The sequence below is a fragment of the Trichomycterus rosablanca genome, chromosome 5 (assembly GCF_030014385.1).
Source record: "Trichomycterus rosablanca isolate fTriRos1 chromosome 5, fTriRos1.hap1, whole genome shotgun sequence".
In the NCBI taxonomy this organism is placed as follows: Eukaryota; Metazoa; Chordata; class Actinopteri; order Siluriformes; family Trichomycteridae; genus Trichomycterus; species Trichomycterus rosablanca.
The window spans coordinates 34,172,217-34,191,677 of NC_085992.1; the positions used below are offsets into that span (position 1 = coordinate 34,172,217).

At 37.6% G+C, this 19,461-nt stretch overlaps 1 protein-coding gene across 3 annotated transcripts in view; it reads left to right on the forward strand.

The window, feature by feature from the left end:
* The first annotated feature begins 1,219 nt into the window (after positions 1-1,219).
* Positions 1,220-19,461, forward strand: part of atrn (attractin) — a 111,166-nt gene continuing 92,924 nt past the window's right edge. For all 3 annotated transcript variants that reach the window (XM_062996057.1, XM_062996056.1, XM_062996058.1), the window contains exons 1-2: positions 1,220-1,582; positions 16,555-16,638. In XM_062996057.1, coding sequence (XP_062852127.1) covers positions 1,317-1,582; positions 16,555-16,638 — 350 coding nt within the window. In that variant the 5' untranslated portion in view covers positions 1,220-1,316. The remainder of the gene's footprint in view (positions 1,583-16,554; positions 16,639-19,461) is intronic.

The following is a 19,461-nucleotide window of genomic DNA, read 5'->3' on the forward strand; positions in this document are numbered from 1 at the left end:
AGGACCCGGACCGCCCCGCCTGGGGATCGAACCCAGGACCTTCTTGCTGTGAGGCGACAGTGCTACCCACCGAGCCACCGTGCCGCCCAGATTCAATGACTGCGGTGTAGAATTGTATTAACAGCTCCTATGTCAGACCATGCCTCCTCAGCTGACGCAGAAAGTACATTCTTTGCTGGGTCTTTTTGAGGATGGAGTTGGTGTTGGACCCCCACTTTAGGTCATTGGAAATTGTAGATCCCAAGAACCTGAAGTTCTCCACAGTAGACACAGTACTGTTAGATATTGTGATGGGAAGCAGTATTGAGGGTTTCCTCTTAAAGTCCACTATCATCTCTACAGTCTTAATGTGTTTATCTACGCCCTTTGTCAGATCAATCAGCGCCTCAGTCAGACGACTAATAGAGTATTCTGGTCATCTTCTTATGCAGCTGATGACATTTAGGAGAAAGAATTCCAACACAATTTTATTAATTCCATGCAGTTCTTATTCTGAAGACCCTAAATACCCCCTGATTCACATCTTTATTTTTACTTACACTGCCATCTTTTATATGGAATTGAGTGAGCTGATTGTAATGCACACTGTTTTTGTGCTGAATGAAAGAATGCTAAATAATAAGTTGCCTTGGAATAGTGATCACTGACTAAAAATGTACCATATTTGTATGGACCTGATTGTTCTTTCTGCTCCCTGACGCCTCAGTCAACGACTGATATAGTATTCGGCCGCGTCCCAAATAGCACACTAGTGCACTAGATAGAATAGAAATCAGTACACAAACCATGGCAACACACAAGATTCAAGAATCAAGATTCAAAGTAACTTTATTGACATGACTGTAAAAAAACAAAGTTGCCAAAGCATTACAACGATAATAAAATTATAAAATTACAAAGGAAATAAAAGATGACAGTAAAACAATAAAAGTGAATAAAGATAAAATAATACAAAAATAAACAATTAAAATATTTTAGCAAATTTACAGACACTATATAACTGTATTCTATAAACATATGCATATATACACACTATGTAGTAGTGAAGTCAGTGATTTGAAACGCGACCTTTTCCTGACAGCGTTCTTTGGACTTCCGCGTGATGTATATAGCCGTCATTTCCGGGTGCTTTTCTCAGTCAGTGTTGCAGTGGAGATGTAAATGGAGAGAGGAGCTGAAAGTGGGATCAGACGCGCACTGCAGCTAATAAACACGCGATAACCAGCAGCCGGATCGATTCATCAGCTCTGTCCGGATTATACCAGCACCTCCCGTCCTGCGCTCACCCCATTTGCAGCCATTTCTCCTGAACGCCAATGGCCGGGGAGCTGTGCGGGACCGGTGGCCGTAGAGGAAGAGTGATGCTCGGTATACCTGGATCAGGCCTCCGCGGGACGCAGTGGCGGACTTTACTGCTTCTTGGTGCTGCTGTTGGAGCTCTGATCGCTCTGCCCGCTGCTGCCCAGGCTAAAGAGTGTGAGAAACCCTGTGTAAACGGGTACTGCGACCCGGTTAGCGGCAGCTGTGTGTGTGACCCGGGCTGGGTAGAGGAGCAGTGCCAACACTGCGGCGGCCGCTTCAGGTCAGATCTACAGCACTGGAACACTCGATATAGAATCCGGATTTAAAACACCACATTACACACCTGTCATAGAGACACACTGTTAGTATAGTCCTGATCCAGCTTATTATACATACATAGTGAGGATCACAGTCAGGTAGCTCTTCAGCTAGGTACTGTTGTACCAGCGTTGAACTTGTTTTTTGGTCCTGGTATTGCGATAGATGTAGTTGTTGTGTGTACAAGGTGTATAATTTACATTAGTGCAACTGATTGGCACAGTTCCTGGATGCAGATTCATTTAAACCTATCCTAGGATTCGATTCTAATGCATTAGGGCTTGTAATTGATACTTATATATCTTATATGAACAATCTGATGCATTTGATGTAGTGGATATGACCGGTCCATGGGACAGTGTGAAATCTAAATGGACATAATGCATTATGACTGTTCTGATTATCATGAATTCAGGTTGGGTGGCTTAACAATTTAACACTAGCCATAAACTGGCATCATACATTAGTGGTTAAGGTACTGGACCACTGATCAGAGGGTCTGGTTCAAGCCCCACCACTGCCAGGTTGTTGCTGTTGGGCCCTTGAGCAAGGCCCTTAACCTTCAATTGCTCAGACTGTATACTGTAACTGTAATGTAAGTAGCTTTGGATAAAGGCGTCTGACAGTTTGATACTAATGTTACAGTATATAAACATCATGATACACTTTTCTGAGTATCATGGGTTTAGAGCTTTTTAGTCGAACACTCAAATCCATCATCAAGGTTTGACTCATCAAACCCATCAAAATCTAAAACGCATCACTGAGTTTCATAGCAACAAGTCTTTATGCTTTTCTAAATGTAAAACAGTGTACCAGTAAACATGGCAGTAATGTAAAGAACAGTGAGATGAACATAAGTCAATAGAAAACAGTTCGCTACAAGTGCTACCTAAACATGCTACTCAGATAATTGATGCAGTTGGTTTATTAAAGCTTTTCTTGGCAACAGTATCTATTATTAGATGATAAGCAGAGTGTTTACCTTTTATACTGGATACGATGTGAAATATCCACATTTTTGCTAGCTTAAAATGTAGTCTTACTCCATACTGACATAAACTAGCTTCACAGTTTGTGATTTCAGTGTGTAATAGTTCAACCATTTATTATTTAACTAATAGAAATGCATTGAAAGTTGTCCTGCTTGGGTTAGAAACTCCTCATGGAGCTGTACACAGAGCTGGTGCATCAGACTGAGGGTGGGAAAACATGAGGTTTTTTTTCAGTACAAACTGTAGCTGCACTCTTAGTTGGAATCCTAGCTGTTGGAAATTTAGGTGACTTTTTAACCAGGTACATTAATCAAGCAATTACTTCTTTGTCGATTAGAGATTAACCAGTTATTTATTGACATCCTTACGTTATGTATATTTTTTGGGTGTGTTGTAGTTTCGAGTTGAACAACATGATTGTGGTATCAATGTTAAAACATATTAATATCATATTATGAATTTTTTCTGAGTATGACATGCTTAGGGCTGTTTAATATGATACTCAGATATTTTTTATTGCATTCTATTAACAACACAATATGTTTTCTGTAAAAGTCATGGTCCAAGGCTGGGTAATACAATGAATAAATAAAGCAATATATTGACTCATTTTCATTTTAGAGTTATACAGTGACATGATTTCAAGATCAGTACGTATATTACCAACATGATACCCTCAGTTTTGTGGGACTAATGGATTGGATTGGATTGACTGGATTAATAATGACAATGACTGCATTAGAATTACACATTTTTCATGGGCATCTTGGAGTGGTTTGTTAGGGGTGACTTTATGACATCCTGTCATACAATAATTTTACAATAATCTTAAGAATGTATATAGCTGGGAGGTAATAAGATATGATGTTATGACATTATAATGACATTATTTTGACATCAGCATACATCTCAGTCTGTATAAGCAAAAATGAGTTGTGGCTCACCACTGTGTTTCAAATGTCATGAGAGAATTGTCAGTCAGTTCAGAAAGAAAATTTCTCAGTGCAAGACCACAAATAATTTAGGTCTTTTACCATCTACCTTACATAATATTAGGCAAAGATTTGAGGAATCTGGACAAATCACAGTGTCTGTGTAGGGCAAGATCGGGAAAACCACTGAATGTGCATGACCTTTGAGCCCTCAGATGATATTGCATGAGAAACCATCATAATAATACTGTGATGAATATAGCCACATGGACCCAGGAGTACTTCATAAAACTGTTGTCACTTAACAAAGTCCGCCACTGCATCAGGAAATGCAACCTGAAACTATATTACACAAAGACAAAGCCAGACATCAGTTCTCATGCAGTAACCCTACCAAGTGCTATGAGTCTGAGCTCCTCTCAGATGGACTGAAAGACAGTGGAAACATGCATTTGGTCAGATGAGACCAAGTGTCAGCTTGTTTTATGGAAAAACAACGTCACAAAAACACTGACCAACTTCACTGTAAATTACAGTAACAAGCAGTTTGATGTTGCACCCTCCCATAAAAGACAGCCTAAATACACCCCTGTAATACATTCTAAACCTGCTATTATTGCCCTGATCCTGCTTGTTTTCCTTACTGGCCTGCTAGTCAGCTAGGTGCTAGGTTATACAGAATGATAAAGACTTGTAGTGCTGTGGTGTTAGGATACATTTAATCTTTTATTCATGTAGATTACTTGTTTTGTGTCTGTAAAAACCAGACACATTTATAGTAGAATGGACTGGAAAATGTCTTTCATTCTTATATTAAATTTGAGAGAGATACAGATGTTCAGACATCATTTTATATACACTATATAGTCAAAAATATTGGGACACCATTTCTATTTTTTTAGAACAGGTGTAAAAATCAATTATATACAGGAAATTATATGCTTTTAATTTTTGGGGAGGTTTCTTTTATTTTCCAGCATGACTGTACCCCTGTGCACAAAGGGGTACAGTCAACAACATCAAGATCAGTAAACACAGAGCCTTTTTATTGTCAAATGTTTACATACAGGATCAGAAAATCCATATATTATGCTAGGAATTGTACTTTTTATGAGAGAATTGCATGGTTTTCAGTATTTTTTTTTAACAATTGAGCTTTAACTGTTTACACCAATCAGCACAAGAGATAACATAGGCTCTGTCCACACAGTTTACAATTAGAGCTGTCTAACTGATTAACATGCTTTATGAATGCAGTTTTATTTAAGACTGGTCTAGGATTAAAACGTAGTAGGATATTTTATGGGAATATAAACTGTTTTGGCCAATAGTACCTGGTCACCTGACCATGAGCTTTTTGGACAGCCCATTTAAAATGCACGGGCATTAATATGGTTTTGGATTCTCTTTTGCGGTTATAGCAGCCTCCACTCTTCTGGAAAGGCTTTTGTGCAGGCCGCTGGAGTTTCTCCAGACTAAACTTGTCAAAGCTTGCCTTATGGACCTAGCTTTGTGCACAGGGACATAGTTATGTTGGTACAGGAAAATACCTTACCTAGATTGCTGCTATAAAGTTGGAAGCATATAATCATTCTTATATTATTGGTTTATTATTGGTTTACACTTGATGGCACATTAGGCAGATCTGGTGTGTCTTCTTTACCAACATCAGTCTACTCTGTCATTGTTCTTCACTGTCATATTTACATAATATGTCTATAAATCAGTTCAGTATGGTTGATTTTAGACAAACAGCTCTGTTTAGTAACAATGTATAGTATACTTCCAATTTCTCTATGCCTGTGTTTAAAGCATAGAGCCTTTAAATCTTTAGTCAGTTTAAATGTATTGTTATAATGGCAAGTCCTAATTTTTTTTATCACAATAGATTTAAGCTATTTAGATCGTTGTAAATATGGCTGGGTTATATGACGATATGATTTAGTTAATGCAATATATTAACCTAACATTGCATTCTATGGGTAGCATGGTTGTGCATCAGATTTATTTATTTCATTTGATTTTCATCAACCTGATTGGCAGGAATACCCTGGACAGGGTGCCAATCTATCACAGGGCTTGTCTGTGTGGATCCAAAAACTTCTGAGATCCAGGTTTGAATCTGTCTAGCGAAACGGCCAGCTGCGCCACCTCCATGTTGCACAGCAGATATTTTTGGTATTGCCCAGCTCCAGTGACCCAGGGTCATTTATTGTCTGTGTGACATCATTGTATTCTTCCCTATGCCCATGCTGGTTTTATTCACATACCCGAGCGTTCTCTTACCTCACAAAAGCAACTGATTGGCACAGTTCCTGGATACAGATGGATTCAAGCCAAGTCTTGGATTGAACTCAATTATAATACATTAGTGCTGGGTAATATGACAGTATGATATAGATGTTGCAATATATTAGCGAGTATGAAAATTTGTGCCGGTGCAAGAACTACGTCTTCTGTGCCTGCCAGGTCTCAGCTTTAAACTGTGGCCACACTTATAGTCAGGGTTGCACATTTTCTGTTAGTCTGCTTAAAAGGGACACACACATGCATTTACACTTTCATGCACAGAAAAATTCAATTAAAGAGAAATAGAATGCTCCCACCAGCACATGTTAACTCACTTCCTGTCAGCACTGCTAACCTTTACCAAGAACTCTCATTAGATTAATATCTACTGGAAGAAAACATATAATCACTGCTGCACAAAATAGCACCGACAGAATCAATGCCTAATGCATATTTTATACTGTTTTAAAAGGTGTAACCTTTTTATTTCAGTAACAGCTTTGATGCTTAGGTGGCGCAGCTGTCTTTTATGCTATACCCGGGTTTGAATTGCAGCAGTGCTGTCATCCAGCTAGGTGTCTACACGGACGGGATTGACTATGTCTGGGATGAGGAATGTGGGTGAATGGCTAAAGCCGTGTGATGGGTTGGCATTTTGTCCAGGGTATTTCTGCCTTTCGTACAGTGTGCCATGACCCTTATTGGGTAATTCTCACGAAATCCTGATTCAAAGGGCATCCAACATTAAAATTTTCAAAAGGCATTTACAGACAAATTTCTTTTTGATGATTTAAGATCAAGGTCTAAACCTACTGTGTCCATTAATTTCATAACATTAAAAAAATTATTTTGTGTATTTCTTTGCATTTTAAAGATGAAGTCCACAAAAATTTATCATTACCGCAATGTGACAGTACATCAAATATATGATTAAAAATACATATTTTTGGCAATTTTAAAAGCAGATTAACAACACTCATGTACAGAGCTACATAAAATGACGTTGAGTGTTTTTTTCATATTTGTTATTTTTTAAAATTTTTCTTAATTTCTCTCATTACCGCAACACTCAAGAATTTACAACTTGTTTTTTTAGGATATTAGACTGAAACAAATATGTTTCTTTTTTTAATAACAGAGATGAATTAAAAAGTTTAATAAATTATGTGAATACTATTAAGAATAAAATATGTCTCTCTGATAATTAATTAATTTGTAAATAAACAACAGTTTCGGTAATGAGAATGATGATTCGGAAATGAGGTTGAATATTTCGGAAATGAGATTTAGCAAAGTTAATCAGTTTAATACATTAACAAATAAGCAAGGGTTCAGATGACTTACATATTTAACATACAATATCTATTTTTCATGAACAATTCATATTTTCTATGAACATTTAACCTACAAACATTTGGTCATAAAAAGAAGCATTTCATGTAGCCTACAGCACCCTCAACAATAAAACATCTCAAATACAATGAACTAATGGAAACTGTCCAACAAATTTCAAACAAAGATCTCTCAGAGACTCCAACTCCACAAGCTCGTAAGACCAGTGGTGCATGCCTGCTGTGACCAATCAGACTTTTAAAATTTTTAGTCACTGATGTGTAAGTTTTCTGTGTCTTGCCCATATTTCAGGCAAAACACAGAAGTGTCTTGCTGAAGAGGTAACAGGAAGTGGTTCCGGAATTATGTCCCGTATGTCATTGCAGTAGTACCAGACCCTTTCTCCAAGAAATTGGATGCTCGGGACAAAGAAGCGGTTTTCTCCTGCGCAGCTCATAGTGTCCACTTCGTATTGTCCATCAACAATCTAGTAAAAAAAAAAATAATTAAGCAAAGCAGTTTTAAATGTTTTATTCCAAGTCCCGTTGGCCTGTTGGGGTTGGAAAACACATTATAGCTAGATTACATTACCAGTCAATTAATAATTTCATTGCATTTTCAGTTATAGAAATAATTAGTAATCTTAAAAAAATAAATTCACCTGTGTGACTGTGCCAGGGAACAACTCGGCATCATATTCAACAAGGACCCACTGTCCAACCTCTATGGTAGATTCAGCGTTATCAGGGCTCTCCTCTCTTTTAGAGAAGGTATGGACACATGGAGAAAAGCATTGGCAATCTTTCTCACAAAAACATGACACTTCCCTTGTGCTGATGACTCCAGGTTTTGTGGATGTAAGCTGTGTGATTAAATTTGATTAGAAAAACAGAAAAATGTAACAGAATCCTTGTTTGAGACTGCTGTTTCATAGACATAGATATTATTGTGAGCTTATTTGCTTTATTAATTTGTATAATAGGCTACTAAAGTGTTTTAATGTTGCATTTTCTGTGCTCAGCTTAACATTGGACTGTGGACTCACTTGATGAATTTTCATTGTCCCCCGAACTGATTTCAATTGTGTAGGAACCAATTCATTGCTTGCCTTAATGTCTTCCTCTGATACCTTATAGAGGGTCACAGAAGAATTCTTTGCCAGCTGCTCAAAGAGTGTGTCTGCATCTGGAATGCTTGTTCCATAGGCGACAATTCGATCTGCCAGATTCTTTAAGGCACCGCCTACTCCGTCTGGTGCACCTTTACCATGGGAAGCCTCTGTAAAGTTCCATGTCACCCACTGAAATCCTCGCATGAAAGGCACTGTGGAAGCTAAGTAGAAAGACGTCTTGTTTCTATATTGGGATGTTGGACCATCTGAAATAAAGTGAATATTTCTGGCATCTGGATGTTTTTCTCGTATTTTCCTCATCACTGGGTGAATGTGAGCCCATGTTGCTTTGGCATCATGCTGAAGACACTCTGAGATGGATGCAAAGGACTCCACCCTGCCACTGCTGAGGTAGACTACTCCAGTGTGGAGGGTTACTTGTTGGTTTCGACCTCCAAAATGTGTCTCCTTGATTTCACATGAGTATTTGCAGCTGTAGTTTTCACTATAATCTACATGTACTGCCACATCAGTCTCAGAGAGGGTCTCTCTCAAAGAGTGCCACAAATTGGTGCTTTATGTTAAATAGATGTATTGCAAAATTTGGGAGATTCTCAATTGTCAGGGCCACCAGCTTTTCAATTGAAGTGTTCTTGTTTTCAAGGAAAGTGTTTTTCACATCCTTCTTTTCAATGGATCCGTCTTTGCCAGTCTTCGCAATGCTGATAGACCTTGTTACCCACTCCTGCCATGTAACAATGTTTCCTTGGGTCGAAGGATCCAGTGATGTGGGAAATGTCTTTTCTTTGCAGTCCGGGCATCGTCTGTACATGCAGGACATGTTGTTTGAGTCACACACACTGGACTCTACAATGTCTCTCATGTTTGCGGTTTTGAGAACCCCAAGCTGCTGCAACTTTTTTATTTTTAGGCCGAAGTTCTCATGCATTTTGCAAGCACATGTGTCCCTGTCTGTGACTTTGGGCCTAACTATCCAAAATGGCCTCAGTTTGAAGAACTGGGCTTTGGACACACATTGCTCGGGGTTCTCAGCACAAAATCTTCTATGAAGTTTACCCAGGGTGTCAGACAGGGTCCTTTTTCTGTAGATTTGTCCCTTTTGCCTTATCTCTCCAGCTTTCCCATTGACAACAGTGGAGACATCATCTTGGTGCAGGAAACGGCTTACAAGTTTTCTCATTTCCCTCCTCTTGCTGCTGTTGGGAATTGTTGGGAAACCCTCTCTGGTTTTCCTGACCTTTTGCACATTATTTACAGTTGGCCTGTTTGCAGTCTTCTTCCTTGCTTCAAGTCTTTTAATTCTTTTTTTGAGATTCTGTAATTCTTTAGACTTCTCCTGAAGTTTCTCTTCAGCATATCTTAATTTTGATCTTCTTTCTTTTTTTCTTGTTTCTGGTGGTGGTGTGTGTGGAGTGGATGCTCCTACTGGTCCAGTCAAGTTTAGGTATCTTTCTTCTGTTGTTGGTGTTAAACTGATGGTGAGCAGGGATGTGACTGGGATGTGTTCTATTAAGGATTTATGTTCTGCAGTGTATTCACTGTTTGAATTTTTGAGTTCTTGACTGTTTATTTCTTCATGCTGAAAGGAATTTTCATTCTCACTTAGTGAGGAGGCTGGGGTGATGTCCAGAAGTGCTTGAAGTTGTTTCTTTTTTCTGTAATATTTGGCTGAGTTTTCCCTCCATTGCTTTATCTTTTTGTCATGTTGCTTTTTGGTCAGATCACGAGTTGTCTTTATTTTTCCATTTTTCTTACGTTCCTGATACCTAGAAATGGAAAGCATAACATTAATGAACAAAATCTGAAATTATTTGTATATAATACATACTTAGAAATGCATATGATGTGAAAGTAACTTTTTAACTCGAACAATTGTGTGTCTTTGTGTCTGTGAGTGTATGCGTCCAAGTGTTTTTCTGAATGACAGTTATAATTCTTTGCTATAATCACTTTGTCCCCTAACCTCTGTCTCTCTCTTCTTCTGTACTCCTCAAGTAGCTCAGGATTGCTGTAAATTTTCTCCCTAAACTTCGATAGCCTAGCTTTTGCTGCTTCCTTTTTTTTCTCAACAGCTACCTGTCTGTAAGTAAATAGAAGATCAGTGACCTCTAATGGTGGTTTACAATAGCTAAATTAGCATAATCTAAGAAATGTTCATGGCAGCACTCATAACAATCAGGAAGTAAACAAAAGTCATCTGTATGACGATTTGTAGTCAATTTCTCATTACCGAAACAGTGCATCTCTCCACCGCAACAGGCGCTCAATTGTAGCGGTAAGTGAGAATGCTGTTGCGGAGGATGAGTGACCCTAGCCTTTTTTGCTAACTGTAGAGACACCATGTGGGCTAGGTAAACTTTCACTCACTGTTTACATTTAGACTTTAATATAGTTTATCATAATCAAAAATAAAAACTGCAACTTTTTTTTAAAAGTTCAATACTTGATATATCGGTAATGAGAACCAGAAAGTCGTGCAGACAGTGTGATGAGCAAACTTTTTATCTTTTATCTAGAGAGATATGAGAAGAGCTGCTTACCTGGTAGCCATCTTGAGTGTCACAGCCAAAGTCTTCCCTGACTTCGAAAATGCCTTGAAAATGTAGTTCCTTGTGGATTTAACCAATGATTGAAAATTGTTGCGGAGGATGAGAAAATTGGTGTTGGACACATTCCTTTCTCTTATTAAGTTTATTGCTTTTACAAATAAATAACAAATCTTTTATGTTTATTTACTAAAAGTGTCCATAGTATGATATGCATTGATTTTTTTTGTTTGTTTTTAATATTTAAATATAAAAAGTTTTACACAATGTAAAAAATTTTTTAGATGGACACGTTGCGGAAATGAGAAATTTGCCCTAAAAAATGAAAAAACAACAAAAAATATACTCATAATGTCCATTTCAAAACACGTGCAAGGTAGACCAAAGGAAGATGTTTATGATTTTATATTTAATATTTTGTTAACATTGACTTTGTTTATCAAAATTCCTCATGCCACCTCATGAGCTTGACTTCGTGAGAATAACCCTATTAAGTCCAGATGAATGTATGTCGATAGAACTGTGGGCTGTGAGTACATGTTAAGATTGTCTTGGTTGTGCTACTGTCAGACTAATGTGAACTTGTACGATAGACTACTTCTGTTTTGGCTTAGTCAAATAAGGTTTGCTATATCAGTTAAAAATAATATTTCATAGTCTTTTAAATCTTACTTCACTTAACTAAAGTCAAATAAAGCTCATTTTTTACATAAAGCTTTGTAATTAATGAAGTTTAAGGGCTGTTTTTGTGGTAGTTAACAGATCCCCAAACAACTTTCCACACTTGGAAATGGAAGTGTGTCTGGCTTGTCTGTGTTAGTCACCCACACATCATAGATATTGTGAATAACTTTAGCCTGTTGAATTATGTTGCTTGCACTTTTAGAAGTAGCTGTTGGCATCAGCAATATTATGATGTTATATTATGTTAAATCTAGCGGATCTTGCTCTTACTAAACTTCTTTGCAGAGCTAGCTTTTGCTTTAAATTGTACAGCAAATGAATAATGGAAAGTAATGATATAGCCATGTTACAATTATTTAGCCCCCTAATATTGCTGATCTTAGAACCTACTGCTAGTCCGTATGACCTAAAGTTTGGTTACAACATGACACTCGATCACAAACCTTAATTTGCTTCAGCTTTGATATGTTATATAAACACCACCCAGCGATTAACTTTCTCTGTTCACTCGTCGTATGGTTTTATTCAGGTCTATACACATCACCATAATACCTTTTAAAGTTAGGGGTTGCCTCTTTGCAAAGATCAGAAAACCCACAAGGTCACCTAATGAGGAGACGATTGACGATTGAACAAATATAAAATATTGCAGTGATGACAGCAGTGGTGCTACTTTATGTTGTTGACATGTCAACATTGGGAATGCTACTGCCAAAGATTGTGTACTGTTTCTGTTTTAACTTAAACTAAGTACATGTGAATCATTGAGAGAAATGTTGGCTCTTTTTAGTAACAGCTGTCATTGCCCTATCATGAGGATTTGGCCAGTAATAGCATTATATAAGTCATTATTCTTTGGAAAAGTGGGCCATCATAAAGCCAGGGGGTATATTCAGTATTAAAGCCCAAGTATAAGCCTGTATGGTTTTTCTTTTTATTATTATTAATTTTATTTGGTCCACAGGTTCCTGATCTATTGCCCAATTGTGTAAAATGTGTATATATATATATATATATATATATATATATATATATATATATATATATATATATATATATATTTATATATTCTTCTTAACTAGATAAACACACATGCTAAGGTGGCATAGCTGCAATACATTATGTATAGATGTTGTGTTTTTAGTAGTTGGCGTTGTCACAATAAATGTAATATCATGTTTCGTTCATTTAAACGGTGTTCAGCTCATTGCAGTAACATATAATTAGTTGAAGATGTTATTGATTAATATTCTAATGAAATAAAATGTTGTTGTAAAATGTATTGAAAATATGCATTTTGACTATGTGTCCAGACTTTAGGGACACCCTGTATATTAACATCAATTTAAGACAGAGTTTCTCAGTTTATTGCTTTGCAGCGTCAGTACACAAATATGCAACCTGCAACCTTATTACAACAGTCAATGTCAGAACTATGCAAACTAACCTAGATATGCCATTGGAATATTAAAATCAAGTGTTGTGGACTGAAAAAGGAAAACATTACAAACACATACAGGTTCTTCTCAAAAAATTAGCATATTGTGATAAAGTTCATTATTTTCCATAATGTAATGATAAAAATTAAACTTTCATATATTTTAGATTCATTGCACACCAACTGAAATATTTCAGGTCTTTTATTGTTTTAATACTGATGATTTTGGCATACAGCTCATGAAAACCCAAAATTCCTATCTAAAAAAATTAGCATATTTCATCCGACCAATAAAAGAAAAGTGTTTTTAATACAAAAAAAGTCAACCTTCAAATAATTATGTTCAGTTATGCACTCAATACTTGGTCGGGAATCCTTTTGCAGAAATGACTGCTTCAATGCGGCGTGGCATGGAGGCAATCAGCCTGTGGCACTGCTGAGGTGTTATGGAGGCCCAGGATGCTTCGATAGCGGCCTTAAGCTCATCCAGAGTGTTGGGTCTTGTGTCTCTCAACTTTCTCTTCACAATATCCCACAGATTCTCTATGGGGTTCAGGTCAGGAGAGTTGGCAGGCCAATTGAGCACAGTAATACCATGGTCAGTAAACCATTCACCAGTGGTTTTGGCACTGTGAGCAGGTGCCAGGTCGTGCTGAAAAATGAAATCTTCATCTCCATAAAGCTTTTCAGCAGATGGAAGCATGAAGTGCTCCAAAATCTCCTGATAGCTAGCTGCATTGACCCTGCCCTTGATAAAACACAGTGGACCAACACCAGCAGCTGACATGGCACCCCAGACCATCACTGACTGTGGGTACTTGACACTGGACTTCAGGCATTTTGGCATTTCCTTCTCCCCAGTCTTCCTCCAGACTCTGGCACCTTGATTTCCGAATGACATGCAAAATTTGCTTTCATCCGAAAACAGTACTTTGGACCACTGAGCAACAGTCAAGTGCTGCTTCTCTGTAGCCCAGGTCAGGCGCTTCTGCCGCTGTTTCTGGTTCAAAAGTGGCTTGACCTGGGGAATGCGGCACCTGTAGCCCATTTCCTGCACACGCCTGTGCACGGTGGCTCTGGATGTTTCTACTCCAGACTCAGTCCACTGCTTCCGCAGGTCCCCCAAGGTCTGGAATCGGCCCTTCTCCACAATCTTCCTCAGGGTCCGGTCACCTCTTCTCGTTGTGCAGCGTTTTCTGCCACACTTTTTCCTTCCCACAGACTTCCCACTGAGGTGCCTTGATACAGCACTCTGGGAACAGCCTATTCGTTCAGAAATTTCTTTCTGTGTCTTACCCTCTTTCTTGAGGGTGTCAATGATGGCCTTCTGGACAGCAGTCAGGTCGGCAGTCTTACCCATGATTGCAGTTTTGAGTAATGAACCAGGCTGGGAGTTTTTAAAAGCCTCAGGAATCTTTTGCAGGTGTTTAGAGTTAATTCGTTGATTCAGATGATTAGGTTAATAGCTCGTTTAGAGAACCTTTTCATGATATGCTAATTTTTTGAGATAGGAATTTTGGGTTTTCATGAGCTGTATGCCAAAATCATCAGTATTAAAACAATAAAAGACCTGAAATATTTCAGTTGGTGTGCAATGAATCTAAAATATATGAAAGTTTAATTTTTATCATTACATTATGGAAAATAATGAACTTTATCACAATATGCTAATTTTTTTAGAAGGACCTGTACTATATTTTTATTATATATTTTTTAATTTTTATTTATATGTTTATTACTACATACTATATTTTTAGAGAAAATTTTAGAGAAAGTTTAACAGCATTTGAAAAGAACAGCTTGTCAACTCTTAAGCATGGCATAAATATATTATAGTTTTGAGGTTGTGTAGCAGCCAATGCACAGTTGGCTACAAGGATGGATTCCACTAAATATCAGCGATGTTAGAAGCAAATGTGAAACTGTCATGCTAAAAAGGGACTGGCTTCAACAAGATCAGTGTTCAAAAACACCTTCAATCCACCCTGTAGAGGGCATTTGAATTAGTCCTCAAAGTCTTAAACATCTTTTGAGTCTGTAATTGTTCTGAATAAAAGGATGAGTTAATAAGCTCCAAAACCAACATAAAGCTGTGTACATATTCAAAGGGGGTGTTTCTAGTGTTCCCAAAACTAAATAGGGTGTCCAAAATACAGTACAAATAGAACAATTACTGTTTTTTTTATTTTTATTTTTTAACCCCTAATGTAGTGTACTATAAAATGTGCATTGCCATTTGCAGTCTGTTGTGGAAACAGAGGCTTTTTTGTCAAGGTTTCCAAACTTTACCATAGTTGTGTTTACATCACCTGTTAGAATAGGTGATGTAATTTTTTGTTTATTTTTTTATTATTACTAGCCCTAAATTGCCCCATCCCAACATTTTTGTAATGTACTGCAGGCCTAAAATGCAGGAATGGATGTATACTAACAAATGAAATGTAGTTGACTGGACAAAACATGAATTATCTAGGGTTCTTACTATATGCAATGAATAAAAATAAAAGTAAATGTATAAAACACTGCATTTTTTATTTGCATTTTCCATACTGTCTTAAATGTTAATAATTTTGGGTTGTAAGTTATTTGGCTTGTATAGCTTTTTGCTGCAGGGACAGCATACACTTGTCTTTAAGTAGTTGTTACATGGTTTGAGATTTATAATTTAAAACACTGTACTAATTTCAATAAACATGTAAAATAGAAGCATTTTTACTTGTGGAACTCACATCATGATAATTCAAAACAATTTTTGAAGGGTTTACGATTACTGCACACACAGTTCAGTTCAGTGGCAACTTTACCTTGGTTCTAGAAATCACTGTTGCATTTTTTTGTATAATGTGGTCAAATTGTCAGTGAACATTTGAAGGAAAACCGAAAAGTTTCTACTGGGGAAATTTTATTTTAGATAAATCATTTGTAGCTTATTATTAGCTAAAAGCAGGAGCACTGCATGGCAAGTGAGCTGCACTGTCACAGTGCTGGACTGCGTTTGTTCCCTTTTATATATTAAATGTTCTATCCTAAAAATAACAAGCCTTGTAGAGATTATTATTGACAAAAAAGATAGAGTACTGTCCTTAACTTTGAATTTGGACAGGCCATCATTTAAGGTGTTTTTTTTAGAATTGTAGTAAGAACGATTAGTTTGTCGTTTACTTTACATGCCTAACTTGCTTGTATTAAAGCAACCTCAAAACAAAAGTAATTCAGCCTGCAAATATAGCCTAACAGAAGTTGTGGAGAAATGGCATAATGTAACAGCCAAGTATAGGCCGAAAATTTAAATCTAACCCCCCACTTTGTCCCAATAGTGTTTCATGCAGCACATGCAGTGTGTTTTTACTGCAACATTGACACTTCTGTTGCAGATTTAACATACACTGACTGTTCTTATATATTTACCAAACAACCTTGAACCCACAGTCATTATGCAATTTCTGTTTTCATTTATAGACCTGTCAGGGAAACGTTGGTGGCGTAAATTACAGAATGTGTCTTGTACAGCAGAACTTTGCTCTGTATTCTCAGGTGTGTTTACTCTTATTTTTATTGCTATGTTTTGTGCCAATTCTCTGCACAGGTTAACTGGATCTTCTGGATACCTGTCAGATGGACCTGGAAACTACAAACACAAAACCAAGTGCACCTGGCTTATAGAGGGACAGTAAGTTTCACATTTACTTCCTTTCTTTACCCCCCTGAAACAAACTATGCAGTGTTCTAAAAGCAGTTTGACCCCAACATTTATTTAGTAAATTAAGAGATTTTAATTCAGAAATCATCAAAACTACACTGCACTACAAACTACACAGATAATTATAATAAAGAAAAAAGATTCCTCTATCCAGTTTGTCATGTACAGTGTATCACAAAAGTGAGTACACCCCTCACATTTCTGCAGATATTGAAGTATATCTTTTCATGGGACAACACTGACTAAATGACACTTTGACACAATGAAAAGTAGTCTGTGTGCAGCTTATATAACAGTGTAAATTTATTCTTCCCTCAAAATAACTCAATATACAGCCATTAATGTCTAAACCACCGGCAACAAAAGTGAGTACACCCCTTAGTGAAAGTTCCTGAAGTGTCAATATTTTGTGTGGCCACCATTATTTCCCAGAACTGCCTTAACTCTCCTGGGCATGAAGTTTACCAGAGCTTCACAGGTTGCCACTGGAATGCTTTTCCACTCCTCCATGATGACATCACGGAGCTGGCGGATATTCGAGACTTTGCGCTCCTCCACCTTCCGCTTGAGGATGCCCCAAAGATGTTCTATTGGGTTTAGGTCTGGAGACATGCTTGGCCAGTCCATCACCTTTACCCTCAGCCTCTTCAATAAAGCAGTGGTCGTCTTAGAGGTGTGTTTGGGGTCATTATCATGCTGGAACACTGCCCTGCGACCCAGTTTCCGGAGTGAGGGGATCATGCTCTGCTTCAGTATTTCACAGTACATATTGGAGTTCATGTGTCCGTCAATGAAATGTAACTCCCCAACACCTGCTGCACTCATGCAGCCCCAGACCATGGCATTCCCACCACCATGCTTGACTGTAGGCATGACACACTTATCTTTGTACTCCTCACCTGATTGCCGCCACACATGCTTGAGACCATCTGAACCAAACAAATTAATCTTGGTCTCATCAGACCATAGGACATGGTTCCAGTAATCCATGTCCTTTGTTGACATGTCTTCAGCAAACTGTTTGCGGGCTTTCTTGTGTAGAGACTTCAGAAGAGGCTTCCTTCTGGGGTGACAGCCATGCAGACCAATTTGATGTAGTGTGCGGCGTATGGTCTGAGCACTGACAGGCTGACCCCCCACCTTTTCAATCTCTGCAGCAATGCTGACAGCACTCCTGCGCCTATCTTTCAAAGACAGCAGTTGGATGTGACGCTGAGCACGTGCACTCAGCTTCTTTGGACGACCAACGCGAGGTCTGTTCTGAGTGGACCCTGCTCTTTTAAAACGCTGGATGATCTTGGCCACTGTGCTGCAGCTCAGTTTCAGGGTGTTGGCAATCTTCTTGTAGCCTTGGCCATCTTCATGTAGCGCAACAATTCGTCTTTTAAGATCCTCAGAGAGTTCTTTGCCATGAGGTGCCATGTTGGAACTTTCAGTGACCAGTATGAGAGAGTGTGAGAGCTGTACTACTAAATTGAACACACCTGCTCCCTATGCACACCTGAGACCTAGTAACACTAACAAATCACTTGACATTTTGGAGGGAAAATGACAAGCAGTGCTCAATTTGGACATTTAGGCGTGTAGTCTCTTAGGGGTGTACTCACTTTTGTTGCCGGTGGTTTAGACATTAATGGCTGTATATTGAGTTATTTTGAGGGAAGAATAAATTTACACTGTTATATAAGCTGCACACAGACTACTTTTCATTGTGTCAAAGTGTCATTTTGTCAGTGTTGTCCCATGAAAAGATATACTTAAATATCTGCAGAAATGTGAGGGGTGTACTCACTTTTGTGATACACTGTATACTACACTACACATGTATTTGTTTTATTCCTTCCCATACAAAGAATTACTAGTATTTTAACTTGTAATTTATCACAGAATATTGTTGCAATTAATAAAAGTACTGAATATAAATATAATTTATGTTGTGTTGATTGTGTTGTTCTTACATTGATTCTTTTATTTTAAATTTAAAGATCCATTTATTAAAAGCTTCAGTCTTAAGAAAGAAAAGTGTGATTAATCACAATAGGTTATGCAATTAAGTTATCAGCCACACTTTAAGCTTTTTTCTTTAGGGGAATATATATATGATTGGGTGTAAACCCTTGTAATCACCAACATTTTGTTTTCTCACTAAGTGTAACAGATTACAATTACATTTATTTTATATTTATTTAATCACATAACTGTTACATGAAAGCAGTTACTCCCAAACCATGTACATAAAATATGAAAATAAATAGTGTGTAAAGTTTATTGTGTAGTGTATGTATTCTTCTTTGCTTTTTAATAAATTTTGCGCTGCACCGGATGGGGGCCGTGGGTGTGTGGGGGGTTGAGGGTGCCTGCCACCGCTGCTAAAAAAAAATTCTAGCGGAAACACTGCAGTGTTCTAAAAGGTGTGTGAATGCTTTACATTTAAATAGAATGACAGCTTCTTACAACGTGACCTCCTTGCAAAGCATATAAACTGGTGCTGCAGACTGAAGGAAAGTTTAATTACTGTGTAAAAAGGATTTTTATGATGCTTATAATGCTTGATACACCCAAGACGAGGGGTGTGCATGGACAACGGTTTTAATTTTACTCAAGATAGACAACATTAAATGCTCAGAGCTTTAGGGTGCTGTATAAAAGTCCAGCCACAAGACCACTGTTTCTTTCTCCAATTTTAGGTTATGTTTTTTTCTACATTCTTAACTTCAAGGTCACTTCTTAATTACCATGTTATATTATAATAAGATACCAACAGCACATAAAATGTTTTAAAAAGAAAAAACT